The sequence below is a fragment of the Lepisosteus oculatus genome, chromosome 24 (genome assembly GCF_040954835.1).
Source record: "Lepisosteus oculatus isolate fLepOcu1 chromosome 24, fLepOcu1.hap2, whole genome shotgun sequence".
In the NCBI taxonomy this organism is placed as follows: Eukaryota; Metazoa; Chordata; class Actinopteri; order Semionotiformes; family Lepisosteidae; genus Lepisosteus; species Lepisosteus oculatus.
This window is the reverse complement of record NC_090719.1, coordinates 3,532,168-3,556,494: the sequence shown is the minus strand read 5'-3', so window position 1 is coordinate 3,556,494 and position 24,327 is coordinate 3,532,168. Positions and strand designations below refer to the sequence as shown.

Here is a 24,327-nt window from a genome sequence, read left to right as displayed (position 1 = left end):
TATATTTTGTGCTGAAATGAGTGGAAGACTGTGGATCCTCTCAGGAAGGTCTGAACCCTAACCCTAACCGAAATCCCCAGCTAGGGTTAGGGTTAGGAATCCACAAAACGTAGACTATTTTTGATGATATTGCTGTGCTTTAGGACAGAAATGATATTTAGGAATGGTGTTATATCAATGTTATCTGAACATTTTTTTCCGGACATATACTGAATGGCCCTATACAGTGCATTGTCCTGAAGGGGAATGTTGTCTTATTTGCCCCAAAATCAAAAGTTTGGAAGAAATTGATGACACTAATACAAGTTCTAGCATTTTGTGTTAAATGTACAGGTATTTTGTAGAAATTAAACCATAATTTCTTAGGTTTTCCAGCCTTTTACCGTAGCTGAACCTGATACCAGGCTCAGTGAGAACACCATTCAACACAACAGATCCGATGAACAGTGTACTTGTCCAAAAAGAAAATCCTGCCATTTCGGATCTGTGCTCTTGAGTTTGGCTTGGCTGCTTGGTCACTTTAGGTTTATGTTTTCATGCAGTGAAGTATATTTTGTGCTGAAATGAGTGGAAGACTGTGGATCCTCTCAAGAAGGTCTGAACCCTAACCCCAACCCAAATCCCCAGCTAGGGTTAGGGTTAGGAATCCACAAAACGTAGACTATTTTTGATGGTATTGCTGTGCTTTAGGACAGAAATGATATTTAGGAATGGTGTTATATCAGTGTTATCTGAACATTTTTTTCCGGACATATACTGGATGGCCCTATACAGTGCATTGTCCTGAAGGGGAATGTTGTCTAATTTGCCCCAAAATCAAAAGTTTGGAAGAAATTGATGACACTAATACAAGTTCTAGCATTTTGTGTTAAATGTATAGGTATTTTGTAGAAATTAAACCATAATTTATTAGGTTTTCCAGCCTTTTACCGTAGCTAAACCTGATACCAGGCTCAATGAGAACACCATTCAACACAACAGATCCGATGAACAGTGTACTTGTCCAAAAAGAAAATCCTGCCATTTCGGATCTCTTCTCTTGAGTTTGGCTTGGATGCTTGGTCACTTTAGGTGTATGTTTTCATGCAGTGAAGTATATTTTGTGCTGAAATGAGTGGAAGACTGTGGATCCTCTCAAGAAGGTCTGAACCCTAACCCTAACCCCTAATCCCCAGCTAGGGTTAGGGTTAGGAATCCACAAAACGTAGACTATTTTTGATGGTATTGCTTTGCTTTCGGACAGAAATGATATTTAGGAATGGTGTTATATCAGTGTTATCTGAACATTTTTTTCCGGACATATACTGGATGGCCCTATACAGTGCATTGTCCTGAAGGGGAATGTTGTCTAATTTGCCCCAAAATCAAAAGTTTGGAAGAAATTGATGACACGAATCAAAGTTCTAGCATTTTGTGTTAAATGTACAGGTATTTTGTAGAAATTAAACCATAATTTATTAGGTTTTCCAGCCTTTTACCGTAGCTAAACCTGATACCAGGCTCAATGAGAACACCATTCAACACAACAGATCCGATGAACAGTGTACTTGTCCAAAAAGAAAATCCTGCCATTTCGGATCTCTTCTCTTGAGTTTGGCTTGGATGCTTGGTCACTTTAGGTGTATGTTTTCATGCAGTGAAGTATATTTTGTGCTGAAATGAGTGGAAGACTGTGGATCCTCTCAGGAAGGTCTGAACCCTAACCCTAACCGAAATCCCCAGCTAGGGTTAGGGTTAGGAATCCACAAAACGTAGACTATTTTTGATGATAATGCTGTGCTTTAGGACAGAAATGATATTTAGGAATGGTGTTATATCAATGTTATCTGAACATTTTTTTCCGGACATATACTGGATGGCCCTATACAGTGCATTGTCCTGAAGGGGAATGTTGTCTTATTTGCCCCAAAATCAAAAGTTTGGAAGAAATTGATGACACTAATCAAAGTTCTAGCATTTTGTGTTAAATGTACAGGTATTTTGTAGAAATTAAACCATAATTTCTTAGGTTTTCCAGCCTTTTACCGTAGCTGAACCTGATACCAGGCTCAGTGAGAACACCATTCAACACAACAGATCCGATGAACAGTGTACTTGTCCAAAAAGAAAATCCTGCCATTTCGGATCTGTTCTCTTGAGTTTGGCTTGGATGCTTGGTCACTTTAGGTTTATGTTTTCATGCAGTGAAGTATATTTTGTGCTGAAATGAGTGGAAGACTGTGGATCCTCTCAAGAAGGTCTGAACCCTAACCCTAACCCCTAATCCCCAGCTAGGGTTAGGGTTAGGAATCCACAAAACGTAGACTATTTTTGATGGTATTGCTGTGCTTTAGGACAGAAATGATATTTAGGAATGGTGTTATATCAGTGTTATCTGAACATTTTTTTCCGGACATATACTGGATGGCCCTATACAGTGCATTGTCCTGAAGGGGAATGTTGTCTAATTTGCCCCAAAATCAAAAGTTTGGAAGAAATTGATGACACTAATACAAGTTCTAGCATTTTGTGTTAAATGTACAGGTATTTTGTAGAAATTAAACCATAATTTATTAGGTTTTCCAGCCTTTTACCGTAGCTAAACCTGATACCAGGCTCAATGAGAACACCATTCAACACAACAGATCCGATGAACAGTGTACTTGTCCAAAAAGAAAATCCTGCCATTTCGGATCTCTTCTCTTGAGTTTGGCTTGGATGCTTGGTCACTTTAGGTGTATGTTTTCATGCAGTGAAGTATATTTTGTGCTGAAATGAGTGGAAGACTGTGGATCCTCTCAAGAAGGTCTGAACCCTAACCCTAACCCCTAATCCCCAGCTAGGGTTAGGGTTAGGAATCCACAAAACGTAGACTATTTTTGATGGTATTGCTGTGCTTTAGGACAGAAATGATATTTAGGAATGGTGTTATATCAGTGTTATCTGAACATTTTTTTCCGGACATATACTGGATGGCCCTATACAGTGCATTGTCCTGAAGGGGAATGTTGTCTAATTTGCCCCAAAATCAAAAGTTTGGAAGAAATTGATGACACTAATACAAGTTCTAGCATTTTGTGTTAAATGTACAGGTATTTTGTAGAAATTAAACTATAATTTATTTGGTTTTCCGCCTATTACTGTAGCTAAACCTTATACCAGGCTCAGTGAGAACACCATTCAACACAACAGATCAGATGAACAGTGAACTTGTCCAAAAAGAAAATCCTGCCATTTCGGATCTGTGCTCTTGAGTTTGGCTTGGCTGCTTGGTCACTTTAGGTTTATGTTTTCATGCAGTGAAGTATATTTTGTGCTGAAATGAGTGGAAGACTGTGGATCCTCTCAAGAAGGTCTGAACCCTAACCCCAACCCAAATCCCCAGCTAGGGTTAGGGTTAGGAATCCACAAAACGTAGACTATTTTTGATGGTATTGCTGTGCTTTAGGACAGAAATGATATTTAGGAATGGTGTTATATCAGTGTTATCTGAACATTTTTTTCCGGACATATACTGGATGGCCCTATACAGTGCATTGTCCTGAAGGGGAATGTTGTCTAATTTGCCCCAAAATCAAAAGTTTGGAAGAAATTGATGACACTAATACAAGTTCTAGCATTTTGTGTTAAATGTATAGGTATTTTGTAGAAATTAAACCATAATTTATTAGGTTTTCCAGCCTTTTACCGTAGCTAAACCTGATACCAGGCTCAATGAGAACACCATTCAACACAACAGATCCGATGAACAGTGTACTTGTCCAAAAAGAAAATCCTGCCATTTCGGATCTCTTCTCTTGAGTTTGGCTTGGATGCTTGGTCACTTTAGGTGTATGTTTTCATGCAGTGAAGTATATTTTGTGCTGAAATGAGTGGAAGACTGTGGATCCTCTCAGGAAGGTCTGAACCCTAACCCTAACCGAAATCCCCAGCTAGGGTTAGGGTTAGGAATCCACAAAACGTAGACTATTTTTGATGGTATTGCTGTGCTTTAGGACAGAAATGATATTTAGGAATGGTGTTATATCAATGTTATCTGAACATTTTTTTCCGGACATATACTGGATGGCCCTATACAGTGCATTGCCCTGAAGGGGAATGTTGTCTAATTTGCCCAAAAATCAAAAGTTTGGAAGAAATTGATGACACAAATCAAAGTTCTAGCATTTTGTGTTAAATGTACAGGTATTTTGTAGAAATTAAACCATAATTTATTAGGTTTTCCAGCCTTTTACCGTAGCTAAACCTGATACCAGGCTCAATGAGAACACCATTCAACACAACAGATCCGATGAACAGTGTACTTGTCCAAAAAGAAAATCCTGCCATTTCGGATCTCTTCTCTTGAGTTTGGCTTGGATGCTTGGTCACTTTAGGTGTATGTTTTCATGCAGTGAAGTATATTTTGTGCTGAAATGAGTGGAAGACTGTGGATCCTCTCAGGAAGGTCTGAACCCTAACCCTAACCGAAATCCCCAGCTAGGGTTAGGGTTAGGAATCCACAAAACGTAGACTATTTTTGATGGTATTGCTGTGCTTTAGGACAGAAATGATATTTAGGAATGGTGTTATATCAGTGTTATCTGAACATTTTTTTCCGGACATATACTGGATGGCCCTATACAGTGCATTGTCCTGAAGGGGAATGTTGTCTAATTTGCCCCAAAATCAAAAGTTTGGAAGAAATTGATGACACTAATACAAGTTCTAGCATTTTGTGTTAAATGTATAGGTATTTTGTAGAAATTAAACCATAATTTATTAGGTTTTCCAGCCTTTTACCGTAGCTAAACCTGATACCAGGCTCAATGAGAACACCATTCAACACAACAGATCCGATGAACAGTGTACTTGTCCAAAAAGAAAATCCTGCCATTTCGGATCTCTTCTCTTGAGTTTGGCTTGGATGCTTGGTCACTTTAGGTGTATGTTTTCATGCAGTGAAGTATATTTTGTGCTGAAATGAGTGGAAGACTGTGGATCCTCTCAGGAAGGTCTGAACCCTAACCCTAACCGAAATCCCCAGCTAGGGTTAGGGTTAGGAATCCACAAAACGTAGACTATTTTTGATGGTATTGCTGTGCTTTAGGACAGAAATGATATTTAGGAATGGTGTTATATCAATGTTATCTGAACATTTTTTTCCGGACATATACTGGATGGCCCTATACAGTGCATTGCCCTGAAGGGGAATGTTGTCTTATTTGCCCCAAAATCAAAAGTTTGGAAGAAATTGATGACACGAATCAAAGTTCTAGCATTTTGTGTTAAATGTACAGGTATTTTGTAGAAATTAAACCATAATTTCTTAGGTTTTCCAGCCTTTTACCTTAGCTGAACCTGATACCAGGCTCAGTGAGAACACCATTCAACACAACAGATCCGATGAACAGTGTACTTGTCCAAAAAGAAAATCCTGCCATTTCGGATCTGTTCTCTTGAGTTTGGCTTGGATGCTTGGTCACTTTAGGTTTATGTTTTCATGCAGTGAAGTATATTTTGTGCTGAAATGAGTGGAAGACTGTGGATCCTCTCAAGAAGGTCTGAACCCTAACCCTAACCCCTAATCCCCAGGTAGGGTTAGGGTTAGGAATCCACAAAACGTAGACTATTTTTGATGGTATTGCTGTGCTTTAGGACAGAAATGATATTTAGGAATGGTGTTATATCAGTGTTATCTGAACATTTTTTTCCGGACATATACTGGATGGCCCTATACAGTGCATTGTCCTGAAGGGGAATGTTGTCTAATTTGCCCCCAAATCAAAAGTTTGGAAGAAATTGATGACACTAATACAAGTTCTAGCATTTTGTGTTAAATGTACAGGTATTTTGTAGAAATTAAACCATAATTTATTAGGTTTTCCAGCCTTTTACCGTAGCTAAACCTGATACCAGGCTCAATGAGAACACCATTCAACACAACAGATCCGATGAACAGTGTACTTGTCCAAAAAGAAAATCCTGCCATTTCGGATCTCTTCTCTTGAGTTTGGCTTGGATGCTTGGTCACTTTAGGTGTATGTTTTCATGCAGTGAAGTATATTTTGTGCTGAAATGAGTGGAAGACTGTGGATCCTCTCAGGAAGGTCTGAACCCTAACCCTAACCGAAATCCCCAGCTAGGGTTAGGGTTAGGAATCCACAAAACGTAGACTATTTTTGATGATAATGCTGTGCTTTAGGACAGAAATGATATTTAGGAATGGTGTTATATCAATGTTATCTGAACATTTTTTTCCGGACATATACTGGATGGCCCTATACAGTGCATTGTCCTGAAGGGGAATGTTGTCTTATTTGCCCCAAAATCAAAAGTTTGGAAGAAATTGATGACACTAATCAAAGTTCTAGCATTTTGTGTTAAATGTACAGGTATTTTGTAGAAATTAAACCATAATTTCTTAGGTTTTCCAGCCTTTTACCGTAGCTGAACCTGATACCAGGCTCAGTGAGAACACCATTCAACACAACAGATCCGATGAACAGTGTACTTGTCCAAAAAGAAAATCCTGCCATTTCGGATCTGTTCTCTTGAGTTTGGCTTGGATGCTTGGTCACTTTAGGTTTATGTTTTCATGCAGTGAAGTATATTTTGTGCTGAAATGAGTGGAAGACTGTGGATCCTCTCAAGAAGGTCTGAACCCTAACCCTAACCCCTAATCCCCAGCTAGGGTTAGGGTTAGGAATCCACAAAACGTAGACTATTTTTGATGGTATTGCTGTGCTTTAGGACAGAAATGATATTTAGGAATGGTGTTATATCAGTGTTATCTGAACATTTTTTTCCGGACATATACTGGATGGCCCTATACAGTGCATTGTCCTGAAGGGGAATGTTGTCTAATTTGCCCCAAAATCAAAAGTTTGGAAGAAATTGATGACACTAATACAAGTTCTAGCATTTTGTGTTAAATGTACAGGTATTTTGTAGAAATTAAACCATAATTTATTAGGTTTTCCAGCCTTTTACCGTAGCTAAACCTGATACCAGGCTCAATGAGAACACCATTCAACACAACAGATCCGATGAACAGTGTACTTGTCCAAAAAGAAAATCCTGCCATTTCGGATCTCTTCTCTTGAGTTTGGCTTGGATGCTTGGTCACTTTAGGTGTATGTTTTCATGCAGTGAAGTATATTTTGTGCTGAAATGAGTGGAAGACTGTGGATCCTCTCAAGAAGGTCTGAACCCTAACTCTAACCCCTAATCCCCAGCTAGGGTTAGGGTTAGGAATCCACAAAACGTAGACTATTTTTGATGGTATTGCTGTGCTTTAGGACAGAAATGATATTTAGGAATGGTGTTATATCAGTGTTATCTGAACATTTTTTTCCGGACATATACTGGATGGCCCTATACAGTGCATTGTCCTGAAGGGGAATGTTGTCTAATTTGCCCCAAAATCAAAAGTTTGGAAGAAATTGATGACACTAATACAAGTTCTAGCATTTTGTGTTAAATGTACAGGTATTTTGTAGAAATTAAACTATAATTTATTTGGTTTTCCGCCTATTACTGTAGCTAAACCTTATACCAGGCTCAGTGAGAACACCATTCAACACAACAGATCAGATGAACAGTGAACTTGTCCAAAAAGAAAATCCTGCCATTTCGGATCTGTGCTCTTGAGTTTGGCTTGGCTGCTTGGTCACTTTAGGTTTATGTTTTCATGCAGTGAAGTATATTTTGTGCTGAAATGAGTGGAAGACTGTGGATCCTCTCAAGAAGGTCTGAACCCTAACCCCAACCCAAATCCCCAGCTAGGGTTAGGGTTAGGAATCCACAAAACGTAGACTATTTTTGATGGTATTGCTGTGCTTTAGGACAGAAATGATATTTAGGAATGGTGTTATATCAGTGTTATCTGAACATTTTTTTCCGGACATATACTGGATGGCCCTATACAGTGCATTGTCCTGAAGGGGAATGTTGTCTAATTTGCCCCAAAATCAAAAGTTTGGAAGAAATTGATGACACTAATACAAGTTCTAGCATTTTGTGTTAAATGTATAGGTATTTTGTAGAAATTAAACCATAATTTATTAGGTTTTCCAGCCTTTTACCGTAGCTAAACCTGATACCAGGCTCAATGAGAACACCATTCAACACAACAGATCCGATGAACAGTGTACTTGTCCAAAAAGAAAATCCTGCCATTTCGGATCTCTTCTCTTGAGTTTGGCTTGGATGCTTGGTCACTTTAGGTGTATGTTTTCATGCAGTGAAGTATATTTTGTGCTGAAATGAGTGGAAGACTGTGGATCCTCTCAGGAAGGTCTGAACCCTAACCCTAACCGAAATCCCCAGCTAGGGTTAGGGTTAGGAATCCACAAAACGTAGACTATTTTTGATGGTATTGCTGTGCTTTAGGACAGAAATGATATTTAGGAATGGTGTTATATCAATGTTATCTGAACATTTTTTTCCGGACATATACTGGATGGCCCTATACAGTGCATTGCCCTGAAGGGGAATGTTGTCTAATTTGCCCAAAAATCAAAAGTTTGGAAGAAATTGATGACACAAATCAAAGTTCTAGCATTTTGTGTTAAATGTACAGGTATTTTGTAGAAATTAAACCATAATTTATTAGGTTTTCCAGCCTTTTACCTTAGCTGAACCTGATACCAGGCTCAGTGAGAACACCATTCAACACAACAGATCCGATGAACAGTGTACTTGTCCAAAAAGAAAATCCTGCCATTTCGGATCTGTTCTCTTGAGTTTGGCTTGGATGCTTGGTCACTTTAGGTTTATGTTTTCATGCAGTGAAGTATATTTTGTGCTGAAATGAGTGGAAGACTGTGGATCCTCTCAAGAAGGTCTGAACCCTAACCCTAACCCCTAATCCCCAGCTAGGGTTAGGGTTAGGAATCCACAAAACGTAGACTATTTTTGATGGTATTGCTGTGCTTTAGGACAGAAATGATATTTAGGAATGGTGTTATATCAGTGTTATCTGAACATTTTTTTCCGGACATATACTGGATGGCCCTATACAGTGCATTGTCCTGAAGGGGAATGTTGTCTAATTTGCCCCAAAATCAAAAGTTTGGAAGAAATTGATGACACGAATCAAAGTTCTAGCATTTTGTGTTAAATGTACAGGTATTTTGTAGAAATTAAACCATAATTTATTAGGTTTTCCAGCCTTTTACCGTAGCTGAACCTGATACCAGGCTCAGTGAGAACACCATTCAACACAACAGATCAGATGAACAGTGAACTTGTCCAAAAAGAAAATCCTGCCATTTCGGATCTGTTCTCTTGAGTTTGGCTTGGCTGCTTGGTCACTTTAGGTTTATGTTTTCATGCAGTGAAGTATATTTTGTGCTGAAATGAGTGGAAGACTGTGGATCCTCTCAAGAAGGTCTGAACCCTAACCCCAACCCAAATCCCCAGCTAGGGTTAGGGTTAGGAATCCACAAAACGTAGACTATTTTTGATGGTATTGCTGTGCTTTAGGACAGAAATGATATTTAGGAATGGTGTTATATCAAGGTTATCTGAACATTTTTTTCCGGACATATACTGGTTGGCCCTATACAGTGTATTGTCCTGAAGCGGAATTTTGTCCAATTTGCCCCAAAATCAAAAGTTAGGAAGAAATTGATGATACTAATCAAAGTTTTAGCATTTTGTGTTAAAGTTACAGGTATTTTGTAGAAATTAAACTATAATTTATTAGGTTTTCCTGCCTTTTTCCATAGCTAAACCTGATACCAGGCTCAGTGAGAACACCATTGAACACAACATATGCGATTAACAAAATTCTGCCATTTTGTATATGATCTCTTCAGTTTGGCTAGGATGCTTTGTCACTTTAGGTTTTTGTTTTGATTGAGTGAAGTGTATTTTCCTCTTCAATGAGTGAAACTCCTCCTCTGAGAATCTCTGAACCCTAACCTTAATCCTTAGGTAGGGTTAGGGTTAGGACTTCCACAAAACCTAGGTGATTATTGACGGTATTGCTGTCCTTTAGTATAGAAATGATATTTAGAAATGGAGTTATAGTATAGTATACTGTATTTTTATTTTTTCATGTGTTATAGAATTTGCTTGCTTGAGAAAGCTTGAGTCTCTCACATTGGGTCTTAGTACCAGCTCAGGAGGGAATGGAAACAGTTCAGTATTTTCTTTATGTCAGCTCTGACAGATAAGTCCACACGTTTACAAGAGACTTAAGGCACACATTACTCCTTGCCAGTCAGATTTAAGTCGTGTGTTATCACTAGTGGAAACCTAGTCACTGAGTGTGACACATCCTGGGCCTGATCCAGCAACTTCCTAGCTGTCCTGATATCTTATCTTGCAAAACTTTTTGTCAGGATAAGGTTTTTGACAAACCTGGAACTGGACTTTGATGTTAGTCTTGGGCTAGCTAGCTTGTTTAGTGCAATGTCAGTTTTAAATGCATTTGTGTTTGAGCCAAGTGATGTATACTGTATGCATCCTTGAAAGCATTATCGCTTTGAGCTTCGTGCTGATTCTTATTTCAGAGGGAAAATGTATAGCTAGATTTAAATAAGTACAGTTCTATCAGTCACATCCAGTGAACCAAGATGTAATAATGATAGTTGTCCTCACATTTTTCTTATGTGAAAGAAAATGATATGAGACACATCTAGTTCTGTCTCATATCTTTTTTTTTTCTCCTTGTCAGTTGTAGGAAATTGTGATCATGTGCTTTCTTCTTACACCAGGAAAAATCTACTGGTTATTTTCAGGTTTCAGGTTGACTGATGGTTAATCCTGGTATGACTGTCCGTACATTTTGAAGCTGATGTTGAAGAGATGAGGGGTGATTTTGCTGCCAGATCACTCGTGCTAATCGCCCAACAAAGTCATGTCCCCCTGGGCTAATTCAGCCCGAAGCAGACAGTCTGCTGGTTTGATGTTCTCTGTCTGAGCTTTGTGTGGTTCATATCCTCAGCACCAATTCACTGGTAAAAATTGTCCAGCAGACCAGTGTTGACAGCTGTATTCAGCCAAGAATCAGACAAGAAGGATAGAATGTGTACAGTATATAACCTTTCCTGATTGTCACATGCATTAAATGTGGTATTTCTTATGATCTTAGCATGCTTTCAGAGACTAAGCTCACTCATTCAGCTTGTGCCCTTATCCTAGACACCAGACTGTGTCGTTGTTGTGCGCACAGTCTCTGACTGGGGACAAAGCCAGCCCAAGCCCTCTCTGGTAAGGTGTTGTTGAGTTGTCCTACCAAGAGCTACAGTAGCTTCCATTATAAAAACACACAAACATAGTCTCTTTCTTGTTTCTGTTATAAGGCTAAATGGTCACTTTTGGATCAAATGCACATTTTTGTAATACTTTGTAGAAACTGTAATTTGTTCATTTTGCTTATTTTCCCTCCCAACTGCTTTTTTTTCTTTGTTCAGAAAATCAAAATGTGTCAGATATGTATCAGGGATATCAGCTATTGAAAAGGGAATGGATTGAGTTCTGATTGGTTCTTTTCCAAAATTTATACAGTATATACTACTGTATATATATTGGGGGGGTGGGGGTCAAAAATGCCATAATAAAATTCATTTTGAGTTAGTAATAATAAAGTTAATTATTAAACATTACATTTTAGTCTGGTCAGATGACAAAGTGGTGGATCTGTGTGAGGTGGACATCAGTCTTTTTGCGTTAAAGTACTTCGATCCATCTACAAGTGCAAATATTTAATTTGCAAAGTGCAGCATGTTTCACAGGCTTGGACTTATCAGAAAGTCTTTAAAGTACAGTAGGTGTCTGATGTGTGTTTTTCAAAAATAGAGATGGTGTAAGCCCATGGGAGAAATGTCATATAGAATCCTTTCACCAAATGCAGAAACTTAATCTTTAGTTATTAAAGTCAAGGATCTTGTTAGAGCTGTGTACCCAGCTGTGCTTATATAGTAGTTAATGATCGGTTTCTATGTCATCCACTCCTTTATTAATAGAGAAGGATAGAGCTGAAATATTAAAGTCACTTTAAAGATCCTAATGGCTGTTTAGGCAAGTGTTATTTAAGGGAACTGTGGACTTGAAATGTTTTACATCTCATTAAAACTGGCAAGAGGTCCCAGTAAATTTCTTGCGACAGAACTGGGCCAGATGTGAGGTAGAAATATTGCACCAGTGCTATATAGAGCAAGACAGAGTGCATGTACGTTTAAGTGCAAGGATGGGTAATGTAAGAGCAAATCTGCATTTTTAATGGGATTCATAACTCTGGTGCTCCGCAATCACTGTACAGTAGGGTCTTGACATCTGCAAATTGAACATCCGCTGATGTGCTTTGGCGCGGTTTGATCTGGCCGACTGGGTCTCAGAAGGAAGAGGAGTAGAGTGGGATGAAACCGAGCTGAAGGCTGTTAGCTGATGAACACCCCTGTGCCCGCTGCCCAATTATCAACTACCCAGCATCCACACCAAGCGAGGTCATCTTTTTTCGAATTGGAATGAACTCTCTCAGTCCTGTGTCCACTGCGTCAGAAATGACAGGCTGGAGATGAGCTTTACAGCAGAGATATACTGTAGTCGGGAAGGCAGAGATAAAGGGCAGGCATCCACTGCTCACGAAGGAGGAATTCATGTTTACTAAAGCGGATTACTGCGATTGTTGTTGTTAGCTTGAGTTGATCAATGTTAAAGCCGATGCATTTGTAACTGTACTTGAGTCATCATCTTAGGGAGGATAATATACTGTCCGGTATTTTGTTTCACCATGCGTAGTGTATACTGCAGTATGTGATGGTATAGGGGTGAATTTGGTTATATGCAACTTTACGACGGTTCTTTGCCCTGAATTCTACGAAAGTCGAGATCCCCCTGTAGCCGATTTCCCCCGATAGTTTGTGCAGCCTGTAGCTGTCAAGCAGAGCGACTCTGTGACTTAGTGGCAGTTCCTGCTTGGAATTGCGAGAGTTGTCCCACAAATCACCAGTGAGGCCCAGCTTTTACTTCCTTTGGCACTCTCCTCAACCTTTTAATATCTCCTTTCTCTATGCTCCCCAGCATGCAGGAGTTGTAACCTCCTTTCTCTCTTAATTTGAGTGTCTGTGGTAAAACTTTGGAATAAATAAACCAGATGTCAACAACAGCCTGTCGGGGGTGGATTAAAAACCATGACCTCGGGGTCTAGCTTGATTTGCTGCTCTGATCCTGCAATGTCTTTCAGCCTCAACTGAGGTATTGAATAAAACCCTGTAATTAATAAAAAACACAGTGGTTGACATTAGGTTGCAATGTGCTTAGAGTCCCTGCTTCCATCTCCTGTCTTTCTCCCACCAAACTATTTTGTTTTCAATGCTCAGTTTCGCACTGAAAATCATTTATCGATGGCTGCCCCAATTCACACAACAGATATCATAGAGTAATAGTAGTAATAATAATAATCATGTGATCTTCATTCCTTAAACTTACATAGCACTTAAAGCGCTTCACAGTTTAATGGGGATCCCCTCCACCACCAATGTGCAGCCCCACCTCGGTGATGTGACGGCAGCCATAGTGCACCAGTACACTTCCCACACACCAGCTCTCAGTGGGGAGGAGAGCAGAGTGATGGAGCCAGTTCAGAGATGGGGATTATTAGGAGGCCATGACTGGTAAAGGTCAATGGTAAATTTGGCCAGGACCACCGGGGTTACACCCCTCCTCTTTTTCAGAAAAACCCTGGGAATTCTAATAACCACAGAGAGTCAGGACCTCGGTTTAACATCTCATCCAAAATACGGCACTTTTTTTTTTACAGTATAGTGTCCCAGTCACTATACTGGGGCATTAGGACCCACACAGACCACAGGGTGAGTGCCCCCTTCTGGCTCCACTACCACCTCTTCCAGCAGCAGTTTTTCTCAGGAGGTCTCTCATCCAGGTACTGGCCAGGTTCTCACACACGCTGAGTGCTCAGTGGGGCTGCCAGCTGTGAGTTGTAGGGTGATATAGCTGAATGTTATATATATACCTGTACATATAGAAGGTTAAAAGCCTCCCACTTTTCTGTGAAGCTCGCACACTTCTAGAGCAGCCTCCTCCAAGGGGAGGTGGCCCTCTTCCCTGTGCCATCACACAGCAGTGTCACCGGGTTCCAGCGGCCCTCAGTCACTCAGCCACTTAAACATCTGGGTCATGTTTCGAGTGACAGCCATTGAGGCCCTTTATTGGAGTTTTAATGCAGTTCGTCACTGATTTCATGCTCTCCAGACACTAAAAGGTCACCGCAGGATGTCATGAGCACAAAGGCCAGCTGTGACCTTAACATGACCCTACACTACATGCGTAGTGAGCAGCCATCTACTCTTGGGTATTTAAAACCGTACTCTTGGCTTAAAGTGACATCTTGTTTAACATCCATAGTGCACTGAGATGTGATGATCTGATTTATTTGCTGCGAGTCTGTCGTCAGAAATCCCCAGTGATGTATTTGTGGCATGTTTTTTGAAGACCTATTTTTCCAAAATATCCTCCTCTGTGTACGATATACGTTTTCCACATGCTTAGATGCTCCTTGTGGAGTCCGACTACTGTACGAATCTGATCATTGGCATTTTGTGGAGCAGGATGGCTCCTGAACTTTTTTGGTCGGCAAGGAATCCATGCTCATTTCACTGCCCTCTTTCCGTTCCCCTGTTGTCTCTTGCTCGACATCCGCCTCTTAAAGGCGGTCTCGGAAATTTAGACTGCATCTCCTCTTCCATCCTGCAGGAGCTGCTGTCTCAGGGCTGCGTCTTCCAGGAGAGGCATGGCTGGGAGCGCCCAGGCTGGTTTAATCGTGAAGCCCCAGCCCCGGTAAGAACATCTCCAGCACATTCCTCCACGCTTGGCAGACAGTTCTCCTTTCCTCTTAAGATATTCCACCACAACCCACTCCAAAACACTCCAGGTTACTGTGCATCAGGCCCTCCCTGTTTTAGTCACATCGTAACACATTAAAAGCCAAGACAACCAGAACTGAAGCATAGAGTTGTAGCTGTAAGTCTTTACCCTGTTGTGATAGGTGGTAACTATGCAACAGTATGGAATTCAGCAGTGGGAGTGCTTGATTCCTCTTATGACATCCACTGAGATACGTCAGTGCTCACTGATCTTATACTGGGGGCATAGACAGGCACTGGTCCACACGATGGCACCAGATCTGTGGCTTGGTTGGCCTTCGAAATGGTAGTGCAGTTGGCAGTTCTGAAAGCCTGACTCTCTTGTGTTGGCCGTGCCGACAGGTTTTGGACTACGATTACTACGGGGCCTACAACGTTTCCAAAAACCACCACTACAAGTACAAGGACCTCCTGGGGAAAGAGTATACATTTGATTTCCCACCTCATCATGACGTGGTGAGTGTGAGCTACTGCTGCAGATTGGGGGCAAAAATCCCAGGTCTCCCCTTTTAGTTTGCACCCTAATGAGGGCTTATTGAATAATAAAAATAATTCCTTACACTTATATAGTGCTTTTCTGGGCACTCCACTCAAAGCGCTTTACAGGTAATGGGGAATCCCACTTACACCACCAATGTGCAGTCCCATGTGGATGATGTTACGGCAGCCAGAGTGCACTAGAACGCTCACCACACACCAGCTATCAGTCAGGAGGTGATGAAACCAGTTTATAGATGGGGGTTATCAGGAGGCCGTGACTGGTAAAGGCCGGGAGGATAAGTTTAGCCAGGACACCCCTACTGTTTTCGAGAAACACCATGGGATTTTAAATGACCACAGAGAGTCAGGATCTCGGTTTAACATCTCATCCAAAGGACGGCACCTTTTTTTACAGTAGTGTCCCTGTCACTGTACTGCGGCATTAGGACCCCCACAGACTGTAGGGTGAGCGCCCCCTGCTGGCCCCACTAACACCTGTTTCAACGGCAACCTCAGTTTTTCCCAGGAGCCTCCCATCCAGGTACTTCAAATCTACTGGATTGATTTTGTCACCTTTGACAAGGCCCTTGGGTAATCTTCTCTGTTCAGGACTAAAACGAATCAGTATTTATCCTGTCGGTGTATTCCTCATAATTTGGTCACAAAAGCTAACCTCCTTTTGGTTTCAGATCAAGAATGAGTGCTTGACGTGCAGGAACGCTCTGGCTGTGTTCAACATGTCTTACTTTGGCAAATTCTTCCTGCTGGGGCCTGATGCCAAGAAAGCAGCAGACTGGCTCTTTTCAGCGGAGGTTTATAAGCCTGTGGGTGAGTTGCAAGTCCAGCAAGACAGGAAAATAGAGAATTTGCTTCTTGGTTCATGAGAATTGTGTTTCTATCAGCTCGGTGGAACCGTGACATGCAAAGTGCATTCTAATCGAAATGAAAAACTGAGGTACTGGGTTTTTTTTGTATTTGGAAAACTAGTGCTGATATGCACAGTTTATAAATGAAATGTAATTTTCCCACTGAAGGTCTTTCCTTTGTGCCACGTGCCCCCTGTGTTATCAATTTTCTTCCGCGCCTAATTTCAAAATTTCATAGATCTTTGATGCAGCTTCCTTCTGCGGATTTTGCAGCTCGTAAACCCATTTGAACGGTGGAGGAAATAAACGTTCGAATGCATCTCGTCCCTAACATGAGTCAGTGTTTGGGGAAATAAAGATCCCCAGGTGTGAATGGTTTTATGAGCGAGGAAACATATCCGAGTTACTAAGAATTAGTCAGGTTAGTAAGGTTAAAAGAAAGTTTTACCCTGGATAGAACTCTTCACGGTTTGTCGAGGCACACTGTTGAAATCTTTCCCGTCTTTTGCTTAGTGAATCGTGCCGATTTCCGAAAGTGAAATTTTAATATTCAGTGAGCCCAATTTGTTACAGATGAATTCAGTAACAATTTACATGCTGTTCATTAATTGAGTAGCCACTTGCCTTCGGTTAAAGTGACATCGGCCAGTTAGGGTGATGCATAATTCAGTGACAGTCATTTCTTTCCTTGCTCGGCTGAGTTGTGGGGAAATTCAGACATAAAATCCGAGCTTTGAAAGACTAGATTAATACAGCGTGGTAACGCGTGGTGTATACGTGTGCTTTACCTGGGGACTTCTAATGACAGAATGTCTTGCTGAGACTTGATGGTCCTTGTTCAGCAAAATGTGGTCTCACATTTGAAAACTAAAACCTAGATGAACGAAAACGTTCATCTTGCATCTTTTCTAGGGCCTTGAATGCAAATGAGGGGTCTGAATAATCTATACGGGACACCTGCAAGCAGTTAGCATAAATCCAGAGTGGCAGAGGGTAGCTGTAGGATCAGGGCACAGGGCATACAGCTCTACAGAAAGCAGAGTGCCCACAGAAGAAGTGTATCTTAGCCAGCTGGGAAGCCCCCTGTCAGGTAAATCCTTGTGTTGGCTGATCCCCCTTAATTCAGTCCTGCAGCACAACCAATTTACATAGAAAAGCTGCAAGCAACTTGAATTGAATATGCACAGAACTTGCCCCTGTCTAACAGTGCTCTTACCCCAGTCTAGAGGTCTATAAAAGCACCCATAGTGCTTTGTGACAAAGAGCCATTAGGATGCCAGATGCAGGCCACCAGACGTGTTAAGGTAGGTAGGTCCCTTTTCAGGCCATCAAGGCCCATGGGGGAACGGGGGGGGGGAGGGCCATCATTTTTCTTGACCATCCGACACTGGAGGTGGAGGTGATGTGGTCAGCATCGCCCTCCGGCCAGCCTATTACTCCCACAGCACACTGAGTGGACCTGGGAGTTGTCAAAGGAAGGAATTAGAGCTACATCTTTCACCCCTACCTGGGATTGAAGCGATCAGACGCCCCCTGCCGTCTGAGCTGCTATGGCTCCACAGAAGTGTTAAGGACAGTTTCAAATCTCTTGATGCCACAGTACCGGACAAACCGTACTGATAAACTTTTGGGGATGTTATGCGATTGTCAGTTTGGAAGTGGCTTCTCAGAGCAGGGGGGGGTACGAATGTTTCTGCACTGTGAGGCTTGTGCTGATGGAGGGGATGCAACACCCACTCTGGCCTGTAGGCACTAGCTTTTTTTCAGGCTCCTTTTATTCCGACGTTGTAGGAAAACCAAGTCCTCTGATCTCTCCCCCCCCTCCCTCAGGCTCCACGGTCTACACCTGCATGCTGAACAAAAGGGGAGGCGTGGAGAGTGACCTGACAGTCAGCCGGATCGAGTCAGGCTGCCCAGGCTCTGCTTTGGCTCCGTCTTTCCAAGGTCAGTCTCCTCATAGCCATGCTGTGTCTCTCCCGACTCCAAAAGTCCACTCTCCTCGTAACCATGCTATGTCTCGCCCGACGCTGGGTTCACTCCAAAAGTTCACGGCCCGCAGTCCTGAATGGGATGGGATTTTTCGGAAGGGACGTAGGGGGTCCTGGCAGATGTCATATCCCTGTAGTTTTCTGTCCGACTGCCAGCTTTCCTCTTCCAAAGAATACGCCGGTGGTGTGTGTGCCTCAGGCATTAAAAAAGGCAAATGAATCTTTCTGGTACTTTCACAGACAGCCACGATGCAGTCTGGGATTTATAAAGTCATGAATATGTGGCAGGCAACTAATATTTATTCCATGAACCGTGTTAAATGAGGGGTAAACTGCACTTGTGCACACTCGCAAAATAAACATGAAATATGGGCAGTGTTTTCTGTTATTGACTAAGAACCTGCTGTTTTTCTACAGAGCTTTCATTAATAATCAAAATTCATGTACTGTGAAGACAGTTGTGTTTGCTTTTCTAAATGGGGGATTGAAAGCACGACCTGTTTGAGGTACAGTAAATGAATCAGAAAGGCAGGCCATTTGTTATATCACCAACACACATTTGTTCCAGTACTTAATGCAGTAAACAGCAAGAAAACATTGTGATGACTTCCATTCCCTGCAGACGTGTACATTTCAAGGAATGGTCTAGTCATTTCAGGCCTTGTTGTGGCGTTTTCTAGCAAAGTTGCTTCATAATGGAAACAGTGTTCCCATCATTTTATCCTATAAAGTCATTTGAAAGTGACAAATGAGAAACCTTTTATTCACATTCTCCCGAATCTCCCTAATTTGAGTTGGCTGTTTGCCATTGTCTACCTACAGTTGCCGAGTGCGTGCTGGTGTGGAGTATGGTTGCCATCTTGTTGTCCATTCTGAAACCCAGTTAAGAAAATTACCGCAAACTAAAAAAAAAAATGTAGCCATAAATACCAGAGGAAGAAATGGTTTGCACATGTCTGTGAATTCTGGCACCACGGTCATCTGTGCTGTTCTCTGCCTCTTCTTTAAAATGACAGGTGGTTGGTGGCCACAAAATCTGCTTAGACTTCTTAAATATCAGAGCCAAGGATGTTAAAAACCCTTCCACGGGTCCCAGTGGGTAAATGTGCTCACCTGAGGATAGGTTGAGTTCTGTGGTCTAGGTGCTGCAGGTTCAAGCTTGGATCACACCACTAGTTTTTTTTTTTTTTTTTTTTTTTCTTTTTCCCGTTTACAACCACTTTTGTGCAATATATGCCAGGGACCTGTGCAATACATTTATATTTATATCTATATTTTCATCTAGATTTATATTCATATGTGTGATACGATTTTTCTGTGTACCGTTCTGTTCTAGTTTGTTCTTGTGTGTCCGGACTGTGAGTAACTCTTGTATTGTACTATTATTATATAATTCATTACACTGTGGCTGTGTTGTGTGTGTGTTAAGCTGCTGTTGCACTGCGATTTCCCTCACGGGATCAATAAAGTATCTATCTATCTATCTATCTATGTCTATTAGCTGTAGAACTCTCAACATAGACTGGATTCGCCTCGCTCTGGGTGACACTGGGTGCTTGCAGGAACGTCGTACTGTCGGTAATGGAGGAACTCCCTCTCCAGGCAGTGCTAATTTTCCTCTATGGGGCTCTGGTTCCTATGATTGGAGTGGCTGGAAAGCAGGCAGGTCAGAGGAGTCTTCACTTTCTCAGCCTTTTCCTGTGTGCGGATGTGTGGTTTGCACAAGCTGTGAGCTGAGAGAGAACTGGAGGGAAAAAAAAAATAGAAGAACTGCCAATCATCTGCAAGAGTTCTGTGCCCGCTGACATCAACTTCATACAGTTTTGTGCTATACAACCATCTTTTTTTTTCTTTTGCAACACTCCTGGAATGTGCAGGTTTTCTCATTTAGAGTGTGAATCACCGAAACCGAAAAGTTATAAAGCTGACAAAGTAGACAGCAGTTTGGAATCTGGAATGTGCACAGGTGGGAGATTGTGTGAGTCTTGGCATTCAAAGTTTCCCAGAAAACAACCTGTTAAAGCACAGCATGAACGGGGTCAGTCTAATGAACTCTACCCAGGTGAAACTGTAACTGGGCACTACAGTGTCTGTGCAAGAACCCCCATATGGTGAATGTCAGTGCGATCTTCCCCATCTTCTTTACTGAAAAGAATGGAGGATTTTTTTTTTAAACAACCATCAAGCTGTGCAAGCTGCAAAGCTCCTTGGAGAGCTTTGCAATATTAAACAGGTTGTTATGGTAACTGATTTTTATTCAGAGTGCTGATAAGGCAGAAGAGTGACCTCGGTTTAACAGAAAACAAGAGATCTGCTGGATGCATACCTGCCTGAATGTGCGTAGGTAGTGCTCTCTATCCTCCCCCTCTTATCTTTTTATCCTGCTTGAGAACATTTCTATTTTCTCTCCAAAACCCAGGGCTGTTTATATTCCAGAAGTATTCTTCACAAGGCCCAGTGTAGCCGACGTAACATTTTCGAGATGTACACATTGATCCTTTCCCGGATACAGATTGACACACCCAAAGAAGGCTCCACAGCTGAAACGCTGGGTGTCATTTCTTCTCTTTTCAGCAGGGAATAAACCTTTGCTTGTTCCTTCGAATGGACTGTTTTTTCTCAAATGGATTCATCATGGCTGCAGACGCAAAGACATCGAGCACGCCCTCCGATTCGAGCCCTGCTGATTCTTCTGCCAGTTCTCCAGCTGTGAGGCCTTCAGCAGAGTCGTTATCGAATGGAGGACGGTTGTAGCTCTCCGTACAGTGGCGCAAGATACACCAGAGCCCGACAAGCCACAAGAATCACTCAAATGTCACGTCAAGCCGGGGTCATCTGTTGACTTGAACCTTCTGAAACCCAGTGGCACTTGGCCAGTCTTCCACTGGCCTGAAGTGTCGGGCTTTTTTCTGTCTGCTCCTCTCTTCTCTCCCATGATTTATCTTCCTCTCGAGTGAAAAAGACAGTTGGGCAGGGGTGGGAGTGTCCCACATCACTCCACATGTCACATCCTGTCCCAGCCTCCCCATTTCCTGTGTCATCAACTCCCGCCACGAACCGCCCTTGTGTCTCAGTTCGCGGCTGCTTCCTTGTTTTGATCCAAATTTGTCCCAGTCTTTTTGCACTGAATGAATTTGAGAACAAAGTCCGAACTGGACTTTTGTCTACCGTCTGAAATTATGAATGGTTTGCAACATTACTGCCCCGCTGAATGAGTAACTTTTTATATAACGTTTTTTTTTACATATACAGTATTGTATCTTTTATCTGTATCCATAGAGCCAAAGTTACAGTACCTTTGCGCTGGCCCTGCTGTGCTTCTCAGTGTTGGCTTCAGAGCAAAGATGATTTCACATATTGCTTTATGTGCACAAACAGAAGATAAAGCATTGACAGTAAACCGTAAATTAACTTTGCTTCCTGCTTTTTTCCTTCCCATTAGCTTCCTTATGTCTAAAAGATCTCATTAATGAGCACATAAGTTGACAGATTGCGGTTTAATGAGCAGCCAAGACCCTACACCTCCAGCTCCCCAGCAATCACCTTGCGTCTCCCTAACGAAATAATGAGCCCTGAAGCAGCTTGCTTTCAATTCACTCAGAAGTTCACCCCTGTTCTCAACGATGGGCTATAAAGTTTTTGTGTGCTCTACAAGCTAGAAGTGTCTTGTTCTACACTGTCATGCACAATGCTCCTGTTTCCCACTCCTGGACTGTTCCTGTGCCTGTGCTGCTCTTTATTTTGACTGAGCTTGTTTGATTCATTAAGCTCGTTGAACCTCTGAGTGAACTGTTTGCTTTAAGAAATTCAGCTGGATTCTTTATTCATACTGGGAGTGGAGAGATGGGTTTGGTAGTTGGATTAGGAGCTAGGATTTGGAAATGGGTTTCCTCTGCTTTGGCTGTTGTGTTAACAGACCCCTCTGGGTCCTGTGGTTTTAATCTTGTCCTCTCGTGTAGTTGGAGGCTGGTCTGGCTGCAGCTAAAAATATTCTAGATGCTCCACAATGGGTTCCAAATACCTACTTTTTGACAGTAGCCAAACGGTGTCCTTTTCTGAGGAGAACACATTTCTTTTTGTATCTTCATGAATCTTTGAGCCTGTTCAGAGCATGGACGTATGCTCTGGGCTCGTCCTGTATGGCTACAAATGATGTCACTCACACGAGAGAGTCAATTCTGAAGCTGACAAGCACAGAGCTTTGATTTTGATCATTAAAAAGTGAAAACTTGAACCTTTGCGTTCAAAGACAAATATCACGTCGGGGCTAGATGAAAACTGGGGACATGGAGGACTCTGTGTTATAGGAGGTGCAGATCTTGAAATGAAGTGTTAATGTCATGTCCTTGCTACCTGGTCAATGAAGATCTAATGGTTATGATATGGGTTGTAGGAGGAGAAATGTTAACCTGGTGTCCTTGCTAAATTTCACTTTGGGTGTGAACAATCTGATCTCCCTAATTTCCCTCATTAATTAATCGATGAAACTGTGTCTCACTCTTCCTCCTGGTATGCGATGCGTCTTCCTCCATTTGAAGAGCCATTTGTTGTGGCTTTTTTTGTTGTGGGGGGAAGGGATTAGTCTTATTAATGAATCTATTCAAGTTTTAATAATCCACTTAAAAGAAATAGTGGGAAACATGAACATAAACATTAGTTTCATGTCCAATTGGAAAAAAAGCACCTCTGTGGAAGGCATCGGCTTCTCTGCTAATCTTGGGTAAACGAACTTTGGGTATCTCTTAAAGATCTAAAATATAGATGCATAAGTAAAAACGTCATAAAAAAGTGCAACTAGCCAACCAAGCAGTCTAATAAGGGGTGGAAGGGCTAATAGAAGCTAATGTTCAGCTTGAAAGGGTTTTATTGGAGGAAATGAATTAGATTTGGATTGCCAGGCTCCATCTGTTAGGGGTGATGTTGTCATTTAGCGCACTTTTTCATAGTCCAGTAGACACAACTGTGAAATATGAGGGCCCTACCTCCTAGAACCCCTATTATATGGCTGCACGTGTGTGCGTGTGCTGTGAATGTGAGTGTAGCTGTGTGAAACACAGGGAACCAGGGATAGTAATCATCTGATGGGGAGTGCCACATAAAAAACAATACTCATTTGGCATTTAAGCAGTTCAGACTGCTCTCTGTCCTGATCAGTTTTTCTGCACATTTTTCAAGAATTCTGGATTAGGATGCACCGAACATACGCTCTGCTTTGAGTGCCGCATTTACACGGTGTGAATCAGCAGTAACAGCAGAGTACCGCACAGTAAACTATGGTGAAATCAGAGTATGAGCGCAGTAAATCTTGATTCTGACATTTTTAAAGCAAGGTAAGTGCATTAACTGAAACTTGGGGGAGGCTTGGAAGTGCAGATGTACCTTTGAGAACTGTCCTAGGATATAATCCCATTTCCTTTCTTAACCTTGTTAATTAGTACATCATAATGCACATCTCCGAGGCAGGAAAACAGCCTAAAACGAAGTGATGTAGATACAAGACTTACGGTATATGAGGATGAAGCGACAGTGTATTAAAGTCTTAGCAGGTTTTATTCAGTGGTGTTGATGCACGTCTTGACACTGGGGTTGACATCATGCTGTGAAGAAGTGCACTGTGGGATTTTAATTGTTTGTATTGGTAAGCTGGCAGCACGGGCTGCTTCCTGAAACAGGTATGCCCATTCCAAAACTGGAAGCAGCTTCTCTTCACAGACACGACTGAGGTTACTTGAAAGGCCTGAATTTAAGAATTTAGCGAGAGGTCCAGGCAATGTTCCCAAAACTGCGAGTGAAGAGTGATTTTATTAGGAAAATATATTTTTAAATTGCTGGCTAAATTGGTTACAGGCTATTCTTTTAATATTTATTTTTAGAAATATTTTAATGGTTTGTTAGAGAGTGTGCAATTCAATTACAGTTGTGTTAAATATCTTATTGAAGGCATGAAATATCTTAGTTCCAGATTTTTACTGGAATATCTCAGGAGATGAGGCGAGTCCCAAAGGGATGTCTGTGAGCCTGTTGGTTTTACTTTTGTGAGTTAATAATTTAAGGGACAGGATCCTTCACATACAGTTCGTCTGTGCCCGTTAGTATTTTTCTAATAGAACCTTTTCGAGCATCTCCTATTTCAAAACA

The 24,327-nt window shown here is 41.6% G+C and overlaps 1 protein-coding gene across 6 annotated transcripts in view; it reads left to right on the top strand.

Moving 5' to 3' along the window:
• The window catches only part of sardh (sarcosine dehydrogenase), a 135,138-nt gene that overhangs the window by 79,414 nt on the left and 31,397 nt on the right, over positions 1 to 24,327 (top strand). For all 6 annotated transcript variants that reach the window (XM_069183264.1, XM_069183262.1, XM_069183260.1 and 3 more), the window contains exons 12-15: positions 14,686 to 14,769; positions 15,198 to 15,311; positions 16,025 to 16,163; positions 18,032 to 18,145. In XM_069183264.1, coding sequence (XP_069039365.1) covers positions 14,686 to 14,769; positions 15,198 to 15,311; positions 16,025 to 16,163; positions 18,032 to 18,145 — 451 coding nt within the window. The remainder of the gene's footprint in view (positions 1 to 14,685; positions 14,770 to 15,197; positions 15,312 to 16,024; positions 16,164 to 18,031; positions 18,146 to 24,327) is intronic.